The sequence below is a fragment of the Lichenostomus cassidix genome, chromosome 2, assembly GCF_008360975.1.
Source record: "Lichenostomus cassidix isolate B80296 chromosome 2, HeHo_3.0, whole genome shotgun sequence".
Classification (NCBI taxonomy): Eukaryota; Metazoa; Chordata; class Aves; order Passeriformes; family Meliphagidae; genus Lichenostomus; species Lichenostomus cassidix.
The window spans coordinates 109,172,516-109,188,544 of NC_139482.1; the positions used below are offsets into that span (position 1 = coordinate 109,172,516).

Sequence of the window (16,029 nt, forward strand, 5' to 3'; positions counted from 1 at the left end):
AAAAATTTGAATTATTAAGTACAAAAAAAAGACAGAAAAAAACCCCAAACCAACATCTCCAACACTATTCTTAATAACATGCAAATTCCCAAAGTCTGCATTTTAACTCTTGCTTCACGTACATGCACACTTGTTTCACATTTCACTTGCAATTTTTTTTTAATAAATTACTTCCTAAGTTTCTCAATAAGCCTCTATTAGTCTCTACAAAAGCCCACTGCAATTCCTAAAGATTCTACTTGCTTTAGAAAAAACCATATGCTCCATTATTTTCTGACCACAGCCATTTCCCCAAGGAAACCTGCAGACAGAAATACAGACAGATGGGAACTAGAAAGGCAGTGAACTCCACATGCCTCAGAAACACAATGTCAGATGTGATGATGTTCACTGCATATAAGGAATGACCTTCTACCCTTTGCTAAGATACAATCATAGCTTTTAAAAGGAAAGAGAGCGAGAAAGAAATACATTGAGACTCTACCTTGCTCCTTGTAGATGGTGTCTACCTGTGGCTAAATTTGTGTGCACTTGTGGAAACCAGATGGATTCACCAGCAGATGCCAACAGGCTTATCTGTATAACTGCATACACAGGTCAGGCTGCTTGGACAGTCATGCCTGGTTTCCTTTGGTAGTGATGAGCTCCAGCAAAACAGATGTTACAAAATCCTACAGCTGAACTAACCACTGAAGATGACTAAAGGTTTAAGTAGAGTATTGTGTAGGAACTTCAAACTTTACCCAGCACCTCATATAGGCTTCTGGCTTTCAGACACCATACAAGGTTACAGCCTCTAAATACCCTCTCAGAGTGGGGCCTGTGTTAGAAGCAGACAGCGTGCCAAACTGACCTGCCATAGAGTAGATACATCCATTATAACCGGTTTGAAGCTGCAATTGCTGGAAGCAAACAGCCCCAGGCAGTGGCCCATGACAATAACACTGTTCTTTACATCAGGCTGTAGAAAAAAGCTTGAGAAGCACTTCAAAAGGCCAGCATTAAAGGAGAGACAGAAAGATTTTCATTTTAGAGACTACATGAAAGCTCTGCCTTGTTGTGAACAACTGTAACTAAATTGACATGCACATAAGAATGCAGTATTAAAGGTCATGGTATGCAGCAATTATTATTTACTGTTCTCTCCTTTAAAACTATGCTTTACTTTTCAGACCTAGAGGAAAAACTTCTAATCTTGTGCAATTCTTCAAGCAGTCAATTACATACTTGAGCTAAACATAATGCATATTAACTTAGCCTACCATACATCCAGAGGGACTCAAAGTGCCCAACTTTCTATTAGAAATTTTGTCTGGTAGAAAGAAACAAAACCACCTGTTCACAATCAGTAGGTATCTGGACAAAATGGGCACGTGTGTTGTCCTTGTTACCTCATTTTAATGCATCTCCTAGGCATTTATGATCAGTAGCACACGTTTCTATCTGGGAAATTCCAAAGAGAGTTTTTTTTTCATATTAGGAGTGCCCCTTGCAGTAGAGGCATAACAGACTATTTATTAATCCAGGTAGAATAATGGCACAATGTAAGCTGACTGGTGAGATCAAAAGCCTGTTTTCTCATACTGTATTACAATAACTACGTTATCCAAATGCAGAAGAGACAAAATCATTTAAAAGAAGCAGGCTTACTATATTTAATGAAATAAATAATGAAGAAGAGATAAAGCTATATAGTAATTTTTCTAAACAAAATATATGGTCCAGGAAGTAGCAACAACAAAAGAATCAGCAATAAAAAATCTCAGGGCTACAGACACTTCACCACAGTCATATAAAAACCCAGTAGGGTATCACTCATAAGTAATAATCTAAAATATTTATATGTGCACTTAACTATTTGAATTCATAGAACCGCATTTGCAGAGCATTTGCTGATGAATATTTTCTAAGTCTTTTGTAGTACAAAGACCCAGCTCTGATAAGGTAAACTTACGGATATATTTTCGCAGCTATGCAAAATTTCACAGACTTTGGTTTAGCCCTAAATGGTTGTAGAAATTTCTGCTGCTGTGAACATTTAGGTCCTACTGGAGGATCTGTTTCCTAATATAAGCTTAATAAAAGCATCAGTATAAAGTCTATATACATACACATATATGTACACAGATGTACATATATGTATTTAACATTATGAAAACCCATTTTGTCCTTGCACAACATTTTTTCAGTGAATATCAAAACATTTTGGACCAGATTTCAAGGTTGTTACAATTTGGCAACTCTCTCCACTGCACTCAGCTCATCGTCTTTTTGTACAAAGAACAGATTACCACACATACTCACTGCCTGGAACTGAATATTCAAAGTAAAACTGTCCACTGAAATGTCATACTTGTTTAAAAAGTGTTACAAACAGCAGCTTTAAAAGTCATATTCTGAAGTGACTGAACCAATCATTCTTTAAATAATATACTCTAGTTGTTTGAATTTGTTCACAGGGTTATCTAATCCCCAGTTATTTATCAGAGTCTTTTCAAGCAAGAAAACCTGATTTATTATAAAAAACCCCCAAACTCTACATTTCTTACAAATCACTAATTACGTCCTCTGTGTCCATTAGAGAGGCCCGATTTTAGGAAAATGTAAAGTATTCCTGTTTTGACATCCAAGACTTTTGCAGAATGGGACCACTGTTTAGGAAACTTTCCCTACAGTATAAACATATAATTGCTTCAAATAGGCATGGACAAGATGAATATTCTAAAAAATTAACCTCCACAAAGAAGTAACCACTTTCAAAAAAGATTTCTCTATTAGCTGTCACATTTTCAAAGAAAATATGATGGGAAAACTACCATTTTTATCTCAATAGCTCCTTCTGATCTTAATTCAGCAGCACATACAGAGTTATCTATCAGAACATGTCAGCCAAGAGATCTTCTTAGCTTCATTCCTTTGCCTTTGAGTTTCACAATCTTGACTATCCCAAGCAAATAACATCTTGTGCAGGTTAAATGGGACATTGTACAAGTTGGAGGAAACAAAATGTATTTCTTCCTCCAATGTTAGCCCAGTAATTGAAATATATTTCCCCTCACTTTGAAACCAGATATTTTCTTCCCTAACTCATCTTACAAATCTCTGACAAATTTCATTTATCCCAGGATTATGTTCTTCCTGAAGTCTTTATTCTATATTTGAAAATCTTTACTGCATATCTAATTAATCATATACTTAAATGAACTGTAAACATCAACATGAGTTTCACTAGGACAAAAAGGGGAGACAAATCTGCATATTGTTGGCAGTATAGAGTGGGTAGGATGACAGCAAGTGTGAAAGAATGTATTGATGTGGGGGATGATTCTGGCTTCTTAAAATTTGTAAAGAATGAGACGGCTTTGATTGTCATCTCAATTCATTATGGATTTTTAGCATTTTTTTGGTAAATTTTTTTTGCATCTGAGTTGGAACTGATTCAAATTGGAAATTCAACATTAGGTTATGCTCTTGTCTTAGCTATAAAGGAGTTTCACATTAAGACTCCTCTCTATCTCTGCCAAGCTTACTTGTGTATTTGCAAGAGTGATGGCAAAAGCAACCACCCACCTCAGGCAAAAGTACCTGTGTGTCTGTCAATATTTGGGTGATGGGCTTATAAAAGGTTCATTATAATGATCTGCCCTGAAGCAAAAGAAAATAGCGTTCATATCAGCCAGTTTGGGCCTCCCTGTGCAACTCAAAGTACTGAGTAAATCCAGCACTGGGGTGTGTACACAGGCTGAGACTACAGTTGCTCAGAATATTTTCCATAACATGCAGGTTTGTGAGGAAAAAAAGCAAGCCATAAAGATAAACAGTTTTTCATAAAGATTTTCTGAAGAAGGTGTCGGGATGCATGATTTGCTAAATGGCTATGAGAAAGACTAATCTCCCATTTAGTCTCCCTTTGCTCTACCCACTAAAGCTTAGACACTTAAGTAACAAAACATTACAAGTTTTAATTTTTACTCCACAGGCAATGAATATAGGAGATAAAACCTTAGCATAATTAAATGTTCTCTAGATATCAGTCATGTACAATCCCTTTCTAGGAATGCCTAAGGATTTTGATGCTCCTATTTCAAAGCACTGTAAAAAATGGACCCACTCAAAGTATGTTGTCAAGCTTCTGAAAGCTAGTGACTAGCATTAATAGTCTTTGGATCCAGAACTCACATCCTATTATTGCTGCTGTAAAAGTGGTAAGCCAGTTGGTCATCAGATTAAAAAAAAAAAAAAAGGAAATTGTCACCAGTAAGATCAAAGGGTAAAGTCTATGACACATGCCATTTCTTCACCAGCCCTACTGTAGACCCTCATGAAAAACACCATCCTAGAAAGCTAGCTAACTTAATCTATAGGATCTGTCTTTATCTATAAAATAACACCCTTGCTTCTCCTTACCCACATAATAGAAACTACAGTGAAAAGCCCTCAGGGGATTACAGCTTCTTAAAGCAAACTTGTCAGTTTTAATTCAGGTTAGGTGCCTGCACAACACAGTCATGAAGAAACCAAATCAGTTCCTTTCAGATGTTAATAATTCACTGGTAGGAATTTTCTTGGGCATACACACTTAGCATTCATATGGATTCATTCTTGTCTTGGTTTTGGTGGGAGAGAGTTCATTTTCTTCCTAGTAGCTGGTACAGTGCTGTGCTTTGGATTAAGGATGAGAATAATATTGATATTATACCTGTTTTAGTTGATGCAAAGCAGTGCTTACACCAAGTTAATGATTTTTCCATTTCCCAGGCTCTGCCAGTGAGCAGGTGCACAAATGGCAAGGCCAGGACAGCTGACCCAAACTGGCCAAAGGGATATCTCACACCACAGAGCATCATGGCCAGTATATAAGATGGGGGGAGCTGGCCAGAAACTATCAATCACTGCTCATACACTGGCTGGGCATTGGTCAGTGGGTGGTGAGCAGCTGTATTGTGCATCACTTGTGTTTCTTGGATTTTATTCCTCTTTCTCTTTTTGTTGTCTCCTTTTTTCTTTACAATTATCAGTAGCAGTAGTAGTAGTAGTAGTAGTGGTTTACTTTACTTTATTTCAATTATTAAACTGTTCTTACCTCAACCCATAGGTTTTCCCTTTTTTCCATTCTCCTCCTGACCCCATCAGGGCAGGAAGGACACTGAGCAAGTGGCTGTGGGATACTTAGTTGCCAGCTGGGTTTAAACCATGACAATTCTACAGATACATAATAGATGAAATGAGATGGCTATCTGTAAATATACATACATATATGTGTCTCTGTATTTATACATATATATATATGTATCACATTATATACATATTTTAATATATTCTTTTTCAAATGGGTAATGTAGACAGTTCTCAATAAATGGATTTATAAAATTCATGTCTGATGGAGACCTACACCATTTTTGTCTGTGTGTCAGCACAATATATTTGCCTATACATATGTATTCACCCATGTACATCCACATACACTGAATATGCATATGCATCATATATGTGTAACAGAGCATACAAATCTACGTATGGCATTTAAGTAATGATCTGAAAAACATTAGACACATTGCATTAAGTGCTTAGCTGGGAATAACCTTTCGTTTGGCCTCACAAATCTTTTTCTTTTCTAAACTACATGCTTCATATCTGGACCATGTGGAAGCATCTTACCTTGCTTCCATTTTCTCTTGCCTCCCGTTCCATCTTGAGATCAGAAATTAGGAGAGTCTTGTATTTGTTCTTTCCATTACTGCTGTGATCATCTAGTCTGTATTCTGAAGTCAGCTGAGCAGAGAGGGGACTGTCACTCAGGTTCAGAGGCTGCTCATCCTGCTCCAGATTTGTTTTGCCATTACTGTTGGTTTCTGCCATCTCCCTGCAGTGTGTTCCCCCTGAAGCATTGGAACTGTGTCCCACGGTCTCATTGCCATTAAAACTCTCTGCGGCTGAATCATCTATTAAAAAATATATATTTTCAGTCACATGCCACATAATCATCTCTGTCCAGTTCAAACATAATTTATATATTCACAATGTTTTTTCAAAACAGAATGAAAACTTTCTATCACTAGCATCAGTACATTTCTGCAAAATGTGCACACACACTCCTCCACACTTTCAAGCAAAAGCTTTAAGTAAATCCATAGAATATCACTAAGTTAAGGGAAATTAGCTGGATTGAAAATTTAGTATCACTGTGTACACAGAAGACAATCACAAAAGATTTTTAGGGACAAAATTATAAAGTCTGCCTTAATCAATCTGTCAGTCCATGTGTTTATGGAGCTATTTAGATTCTTATACCATGCTCATTAGTGCACTATTACATACTTCTCAAATCAACAGAGTGCACATGGTACTAAAAATCTGAAACAGGTTTAAGTGTGCAGAACAGCACGTCATATCCATAAACATCCTCTTGCAGAGAAACAGTGTAAATACATCTGATGCATTCACTGCTGGCAGTAGAGATCATACCAGAAGAGCAGACTCCAGAAACAAAAGATCCTTTCTTCATTTTGTTCAGCTGCTCATCCACTGCATTCATTCATTCATTCATTGTGTCATAAAATATTTTGAAAATACTGATAAATAATGGATTAAATTATAAACCTGATAGCTTCATCTGAAAACTCTGGATGTGCCATTGTTACCCCTAAGATTTTACAGCTGGATTGTATGATTAATATGTGTCTCCATATGCTTATGGATTTGTGTATCCTGCTCTCATCAGCACTGGATTTTGCCACCTGTGCTGCTACTCAACCCTTCTTGACTTCTAAACAAACTTTTGGCCAACAGGCTATCTAGTAAAACAATTTGTCCTTCGAAGGATTAAATGGCAGCAAAATTTGGCACTCAATTTGCTTACTTCTTATTCTCTAATACACCTCTTTTTTGGCAACATCCATGGTTTTGCTAATGGTGCAAACACCTGCCCAGGGCTCTGCAAACCTATGCATATTGCAGACAATGAACCTGGAAACAAAACTGGGGAGTCAGTAGTCAGGAATGCACTCAAATTGAAACTGGAGACATGGGATGAGACAGAATTTAATATATTAGTACCTCAATATACCATCATTTTTGGGCCCTTCTAAACAAATTCCATGGAAAAGAAGCAAACACATTTATATACATGTGGAATTTAGAAAAAAAAAATGCATCAGGACACATCCTTTAACAGATGTGCTCAGAAATACTCATGCTTTAACAACATGATTGATCAAATTCTTGACTCACCGTCATTACTACAGTAAAAATAACTATTCACCACTCTCAGATCAGATTTTTAAAAGAGAAGAAAATCGTGGATAAATGGGTAGTGATTTAATTCAGTTAAATATTTAGGAAGCCATAAATAAGCCATCCTTCATCATTGCCATACTTGCTGCATTCAAACAACATTTTTATGCCATAAATATATACAGGACTGGACACGCACTATAAACATATTTTTTAATACTGCTTTGTTTTGTAAACCTGTAAAAATCTAATTTCACAACAATACATATTAAGAGTCATAATTTAAATAATTTTACTTAAGAAACATTTTTATTTTTCTAAAGTAGCTGTATAATTAATGGATACAATAAAAAAAAACCAACTATGCTTTGGTGTGTATCACTTTTATATCACCTCTTGCAAATATAAGTGTATATACAATAAAAGACATAACATTCCTAGAATTAATATTTTAAATATGTACACCAACCAAACTTGCAACAGAGCAATGCTGCTTGAGGGTTTCAGCTCTGTAAGTGAATAAAAAGAGCAGGATTTACCCTTAATAAACTTTCTATCATGCCCTGAGACTTATGTCTTCAAGGCATAACACATTAAAAAAGGCTTAAATTCTAAACACACTTTCAGAAATAAATAAGTAATTTTACTATTCCAAAATAGAAAATGGAATTATAGTATAGGGTCTTCATTTTTTTAAAAAGAAAATAGCCATATTTCCAACTCATTTTAAAAGCTTTGAGATACCAGAAAGAAGCCCAGATTTCTTTAACAGAGAAACACTTTAGTTTCTGCTCATTTGTATTTAGGACTGTAAACAGATAATTGGCTTCTTGATTAACAGTTTAAAAAGTGACAGTTAGTTTCAAATTAATTAAATCAATTACTGAATGGGTGAGTGAGTGAGGGATGCTCTACCTTTTAAAGGGCTCAGAAATTCCCTACTGTTGGTAGCAAGGAGAGAAACAAGTGAGTAACCAGAGCATACAAAGAACCACCTAAAATATAGGGGCACTGCCTACCCACAGCACACAAACCTGATCCCTAGGGAACTTCTGCGTGCTGACACTCAAGTGTCCTGGTTCATGCAGTGCAGAGTAACCACTACCAGGACACAGACAGATAAATGGGAATGATGAGAGCTGTGCGAAGAGCTGGATCCAGGAACAGCCAATTCTCAAGCACAGCTGTTACTTTTGCCTAGCAATAATTCTTTTATTTCTTTCTTTGTTGCCCTGTATGACATATGGCTGACAACTAAAACTTACAGTTGTGTGAGAATGTTACAATACAGAAAAAAAATCTTATGTTTGTTCTAAAACATAACCATTGAAAAGAATTCCTATGCTGAGTAAATGTGATCAAGAATTATAATACTCTGAAATAATAAAAAAGTCTTTACAAGATTTTTGCTTTTCTTAGCAAAACCTTAGTTACTTGACAGCAAATCTCAGTTTCCACTCTAAAGTCAGTTATCTGTTTTTACAGTCATTTAACCTTGCTAGTTAGAAATGGGAACTTGTTTGTCAGGATAATGGTCAGGAGAATAGCTACAATGGGATTCGTATAAATCCCACTTTTGTCAAGTAAACAGAAATATGTATTTCCATAAGAGAGATTAAGAAAAAACAGAAAGTGGTTTAGCACTAGTTTCTTACAGATGTTACCAAGGTAACTAGATTACAAGGTTTAGTACATTCCTCATCCTTGGGCAGCTGTCTATTTTTGCTAAGAATAAGGCTACTTTAAAGCAAGAGTTTCTCATGTATCAGAAACACAGACCACGTCAGGAATGACTGGGTTTGGGGGGAAAAGCTGGAGGGTCTTGCCCAGCAGAGGAAAGCAATTTTCATCCTTGGATATGGGCAGCCACAGCCCAAACACCTCCTGACTACTCCTGGGCCTGCAGGGACTGCAAGCACTCGTGGCTATTACATGGATACCAAGAGCCAAGAACAGATCCATGGAGACCTGGCCCTCAGACCACATTCCCCAGTGGCAACTGCCTCTGCCGGGCAGCAGGTGAGACTGTATCTCCTCACTGTGTCTGACGCAGCTGGTGAGTGGGGCTGCACCTAAACTGAGGACCACATCGGGACCAGCAGTTTGCTCAGAGTTTTCTTATCTTTATATATCACAACACCTCAGCAACAAAGAACTGCTAATGCCAAAAGTCTCTTACCAAACACTTCTTCCCCTCCATCCAGCAGAGGCAGAGGTACGGTGGCTTGGGGAGAGCTCAGGGAAGATGGGGCTTTGTCTAGCTATGGCCATGGCCCCTGCTCCTTGTTGTGACCTCTGTTGAGATGAGGTCCACCCCAGAGGCAAGGTCCACCCCAGCCCAGTGCACATGGGGCAGCAGCCATGAACCCTCTGCAGGTCTGCCCTCCCACAGGAGGCTCAACAAACCACAGCATTCCACTCTGGGCTCCCCACTGCTGGTCAGTGGGCACTCCAGCCTCTCTTCCCACAGCTGGCTGATGAGTGCAGTATAAAACTGCACTGAGGCAAGGGCAGCACATTTTCAAATCCTGTCTCTTGTCCAAACCACTGCTGCAGGGTGAATGCTATGGAAATACCTCCAGAGAAACTTGCCATAGGCATGGGGAGCTGAGAAGGGAGGGAGCAAAGGGACTCCATGCCCTGTGTTGGGTATTGGGGCAGTCATGAAAGAGGCTGTGGGATGAGCTCACATCTTCATCACCACCCAGGACTGCTTTTATCCACAAACATCAGCCATGACAGAAAATCAACCATCAAATGCTGTTTGCTCAGGGCAGGACACGTCTTTGAGAACTGTGCGGCTTTCAAATCCTTACCCCAGAATGCTGGAAGTATATCTACAACTGGTTGTGTTACTTAAGCCTGAAAAGGGAGAGTCTGAGGGCAAAACATATATGTATTTCGCTTCTAAAAACAGCTAACTGAGGCCTCCCTCACCTATGCAGAGATCATCTTCCAGGGATTAAAGAGCGTCACCCCTCCAGAAAACACTCCAAGAGCAGAAGGTATCTTTGGATCAGGCAGCAGCCATGTTCTTGCTGAAGCATAGGGCTCTCTCTAGGCTTAGGCACAGACTTCTCACTCATGGACCAATATTTCTTAAACCTCTTGATGCCAACACCTCTTTCTTCCACCTTGCACACTGCTCCACACTAATTCTCTGCTCTGGTCTGAACAACACCCTTTGGACACCTTTTGTCCAAGTACTCTCCATGTTAGGGGTAATGGATAAAACAGGGGGTAATGGCTTCAAACTGAGAGAGTAGGTAGAAATTTATTAGGATATTAGGAAGAAATTCTTTACTGAGGTACTGGAAAGAGTTGCCCTGAGAAATTGTAGATGCCCCATATCTGGGAGTGATTATGGGCACTTAGATGGTGCTCTGGACAACCTCTAGTGGAAGGTGTCTCTTCTCATGGCAGGAAGGCTGGAACTAGATGGTCTTTAAGGTTCCTTCCAACCCAAAGCATCTTACAGTTCTATAATTCTAACTCATAAAACAAGATCTGCAGTAATTTTTTTACTTCAAGTTAATGTCTTATCACACTGCATTACAGCTTCCAGCTCATCCTTCCAGATCCTGCTGAGACCAACAAGACACAAAGTGACACCAGCTTTATTTCTGAACACATGAGAATTCCAGATTCCTGCTGTGAACTTTCCAGACTCATTGCAATCATCAATGTGTTATCTTTTCTCCCTGCTTTTGAAGGAAATTTGGAAATGGTGGAAGAAAACACAATACCAAAGAAAGCCCAAGCAAACAGATGCTTGAGTTTGAGTTTTTATTCTCAGAACAATTGCATCCTTCACTTCAATTATCTGCCACAGACATTCACATTATCATGGCCTAAATCTCTGCCAAAACCCAATTTCCCTGTAGTTAACACCTTGGAGCCTGCAAGCTGATATCAGTGGCAGCTGGTATTTTAAGGACACTCTCATTTAGAGCAGGAAACTAGGTCTTAAAGGATAAGAATGTTCTCCTACCAAGCAATGTCTAGATTTATGAATGGGCAAAACATATATACCTAGAATTAGAGATTCTCTTGTCATAAGTTAACCCAGAAAGAGCTGTCTTCAGACCACATATGCCAAATGCTAAACACTGTTCTCAACAGGAGTGCTTTCTTAAGGAAAGCAAGTTGAAGTGTACACCAAATCTAGCAGGAATAACAGGTTCATCAAACACTTGTTTTCTGAGAGCACAAATTTAAGATCTGAACTCTGATGTAAGTGTCATTGAAGTACTGTGAATCACTCACCAAGGTACATATATATACTGTCGCTTGTCTCCTTGAGAGAAAAATCTCCAGATGTTCTAAAGGATCTCTTAGCTATCAATTTTATACTCTAAATCACCCAGAATTTTCATATTCGCAGGTAAGTCAGGCAGGAGTTAGCAAGCCATTCTACATAAAGACATATCTCTGAACACATCCTCACCCTCTCTCAAATTACCTCTCAAGTGAGAATGCAATTAAGATTTAGAGCATGCTTTATACAGTTTATACAGCTGAGATTCCAGTTACCTGACAAATATTTTACTAGTCAGTAATCCACAGCATTGGGCTTCAGCTCTAACAGCAGTAGTGTGGCACAGTCCTGCAGCCAAGCAGCCACATGGAACTTCAGATCCACTGAAAGGGCAGATATCCTACTTAGGAACCAATCAAAAACAAAGGAAAGGCAATTAACCTTACAGAACCTTTGGCTCTTTTGAGGCATCTGACTGTGTGAGGGCACCCTACAAACCAAAACCATTCCTGGTAATAATGAGTCCGATTAATCACATCAAAAGAACAAGGCACTTGTTGGGGCTACTTTGCTCATTCTGCTCTAAGGTATAGAGAGGGGAGAGGGCCACACATGCAGACAGACACTGATGCCTGCAAAATCCAATGTAGCAAGAACTGAGGTTAAATGAACATTTTGAGTGGGCTGCCTGTCGACAGAGCATCTCTGAGAGCAGCAAGATGGGTAACTGTTCCTTCTAAAAGGAGGAGATTGGAAGAGAATGAGCTGAGTGGGATGAGTGAGACTGAAACTTCTTGCTGTGCAAATGCAGGCTGTCATAACACCCACTCTTAAAGATTGTCTACCAAAATCCTGTATGATGAAGATTGCTTTAATCTTGTTGGGCTGGATACCATCAGCCCAGACCTTGAAAACACCGCCCTACACCCTTAGCAATCCAACTCATTTGAACATGGTCACTTGCAAGAGGCAGTACTACAGACCAGAAAGTGACAGATTCAAGACCAATTTTGAGTTATTATGCTGTTCTCCTTAACCTTTGGCTTCAATAGTACATGTGCTTTATTTTCATATGTTAAAATACAACTTTAATGAAAATAATATGCTGCATAAACAAACACTATAAACTAAGTTAGTTATATTCCTTCTACAATTCCACAACACCAAGGCAACCTTCCTAATGGAAGGTATTGAATAAAACACTCTACTGGTGGCAACAGACAGCAGGCAGTTTTGGGAAAGAATATCATGAATCAGACAAGAGGTGGTGCACAGTGCTGACTCACAGAAACTTCTGTAGTATAAAATATTACAGAGACTTTTCTAAATGAACTGATAAAAAGGCAAGGACACATTTCACTCCCACCACTTCCCACAAGGACCGTTTAATACCAATTTGTCACAGTTATGTATTTGGTTATGCTTCATTTACATCACAAGTCATGTTTGAAGCATAAGTTCAATACATAACTAAAAAGCCAGTCCAAATCAACTCTATCTATTCATCATCTCCATTCCCTTTCACATTATTATATAGAACAGGGGTTGAATTAATGGAAGTAAAAAGGTGATCTCAGGCCTTCCCATTTCATAAGGCATAAGAATGGTCACAGTTGGTCAGAAAAAAATCCATTCAGTCAAATATCCTATCTCCTGCAGTGATTATTAGGAGATGTTTAGAGAAGAGAAGAAAGCAAACATATACAATTCTTCCTCCTGTGGATTGCTGAGCCCTTAATTTCAAACTCAAGGTTTTTCTGAGCAGGATGTGGCTTCTAGTTGTATGCTGGTGCTCAACGTGTTTTTTCCTTCCAAGTATCCAGTGTGTCTTTGAACCTTTTTAAAGCTCAAGCACCCTTCTCTTCTCCTCCAAAATGTTACTTCCACTATTTCTGTTTCCTCTGCACTGTATCAAGGAAACAAGATCCTTTCCAGAGGACACAGCAGGGTGGTGTGCATAGAGCTCAGTCCCTTTATTCCCAGTGCGACTGCATTTGCTCCATTACAAGAATATGTATTAATTGTCCTCTTCAGTTAACCTCAATAACAATAACAATTATTTTTCTCCTTTATATATGCTTTCCTAGTGGGGTTGCCTTCTGTGAATTCAGCTATGGAACTCAGTGCATTGAATTTAAATCTGAAATGTACATCAGTTTCTGTGATGCTTATCAACAAATTCCTTACTGTTATTTTCAGTGGTGGAGGAATAGGTCTGGAGCTACTTCATACAATCACTCACTACATAAGTTTATGAAAAGAAAAAGGAACAGAGCAAACTAATCCTTAGCCTTGTCAACAAGAGTACAGTAAATCTGATATACACATGCACATACACAGTGGATTCAGCATTAGCCAGGCTGTAAATCTTATTTCATTATTAAACAAACCTTCCAGTAATTCACAATTTTCCATGGGTAAACATCTCTTCTTGTTGGAGGCACAAAACAGGAAGCTATTTTATTCAATTATAATGTTAAATAACAGAGCAGTGAGTAAGAGCCACTCCATAACATCAACAACTATCAGAAAAATAATACTTCCCTGTCAGTCACAGTGTTAGAGAAGGGCTCATTCATAAAGCCTCATGAGTGACTTGCATGCTTACTTTTTTGCCTGCAGAGCTACTGTCCCTGCATATGCACAGCAAGGAGATGAAGGAACATGTCTATTAGGAGGGTGCTGCACACATAAATAACCAATTTGAAAGTTCACTGGGTGCACAGTAGTCTTATTAGCACTGTGTATTTAGTTTGTCCTTGTTCTTTGGCATTTACACTTCAAAACACATAGCCCTTACTGCCTCTGGGGAGAAAAATTCCTGGTTTTCCCCTTACTCTGGAGAAACCTCTGGGGTGCTTTCAGTGGCAAAGACTCTATCAAGCAGTTCTTAATGCAGAAAAACTGCAATTCTTCTAAAAGTTTTTATGACTCATACAGGATCATATTTGACAGGCAAAATGTCATCTGGCACTGAGAGCATGGCTTAAAGCTTCGTCTCTGGGCAAGCACTGCAGGAACAAGTTCTCAAACCAACAACATATGAGTGATGCCAGAGGTGTTGCCTTATGCTCATCCCAAAGAGGACTCCAGACTGCAGAGCAGTTTATTGATAAGAAGCTAGGAATTGAGGAAGGCTGGGAGACAGGCAGGCAAATACAGCTCGGGCAGGCAAATAGGACTCTTATATTTGAGGGTCACTAAAATTCCAACCGCGTACAGAACACACCAGCAACAAATATGTTTGAGACTGCAGCTTATTATGGAAAGGAGAAATACAAATATGAAGCCTTTTATTTAAAAAAAAAAAAAAGGTAATCGAGGAGATCTTACGCTCTCCTCTTCCTTGTCCAGCAGGGAGAGGCTTATGCTTTAGCATAAGCAGCAGCTGCTGCCATTCCTGGCAGCATGAAGAATCTGGTGCTGTGCCAGCAGCACACAAAGAGTAATATGTAGGTGCATGTTCAGTGCCTAAACTGCAACCCAAATGGGCCTGAAAGGAATTATGTTAAACTTATCTGCCATTTGGACCTACTGTGGGTATGTAGTGTTGAATTTTGCTTCATCAGGATCTGCCAGAAGACAAAAGCAAAGAGAAGAGATCAAGTTGGAGTCATTAGAAGTTCTCTGCTGATTGGATGCTCCCAAACCTGGAATTTTTAATGAAGCCCTTCAAAATATAGCCCACCAGCTTTAGTGTGTTAACTGGGTTCACACGGTGATATTGGTCTATATTTCTTTCTAGAAGAGTGAAGCCCTGAGCACATGCAAGATAAGTAATTGCTTGACAGCTCTGCATCCCCTCAGCAAATTGCTGCCTACTCTTCCATAAGCGCAGAGAGGCTATGGAAATGCTCATTATACCACCTTCACCAGTAAAACTGTGAGAGAAAGGAGGGAGAAGCCATAAGAATAAACAGAAATGGTTGCTTTGGACTTCATATGTCCTTATCAACATTTAACCCACATTCTGACTTGGGCCCCCAAACTTTACAGTGCAAGTTGCTGGATTTGCCCATTTGCTGTATTTCCTGCAGAGAACACAGTAGAAGTTTCCTCTTGAAATATGAAAAATCATATTATGTCTTTCAATATTGTGCTTGTCACTAGACGACTACAGCAAAGTACTAATGAGGAAAAATCTTACCTACCCAACCAAAAAAAAAACCAAAGAGAGAATTGGAAAAAATATACCAATATATTTCCAGATGTACAAAAAGCAAGAGATCTGCTGAAGTTCAATGGATATTATTATTGTATGTCAAGTTTTATTTTAGAACCATTATGAAGAAGACTTGCATGCATTCTTTATTTTATATTTGCAATTTATACACAGTGTCAGTAGTTGCCAATTGCTATTTAGGTTCATAAAACAAAGAGCAACTGAGATCAAAGTGCCCTGTCAGCCCAATATTTTGAGTACCTCTATAATAATAAAAATAGTTCAATTGAGTTGACAGCATAACTCTCAGTAACAATATTTCTACAAATAGTTCAGACTCATTAGACTCTTCATCATCATCGTTGTAGCTCTATAG

The 16,029-nt window shown here is 38.6% G+C and overlaps 1 protein-coding gene across 4 annotated transcripts in view; it reads right to left on the minus strand.

The window, feature by feature from the left end:
* Positions 1 to 16,029, minus strand: part of NOL4 (nucleolar protein 4) — a 191,900-nt gene that overhangs the window by 74,627 nt on the left and 101,244 nt on the right. For all 4 annotated transcript variants that reach the window (XM_085052770.1, XM_085052771.1, XM_085052769.1 and 1 more), the window contains exon 6: positions 5,659 to 5,942. In XM_085052770.1, the coding sequence (XP_084908896.1) occupies positions 5,659 to 5,942 (284 nt within the window). The remainder of the gene's footprint in view (positions 1 to 5,658; positions 5,943 to 16,029) is intronic.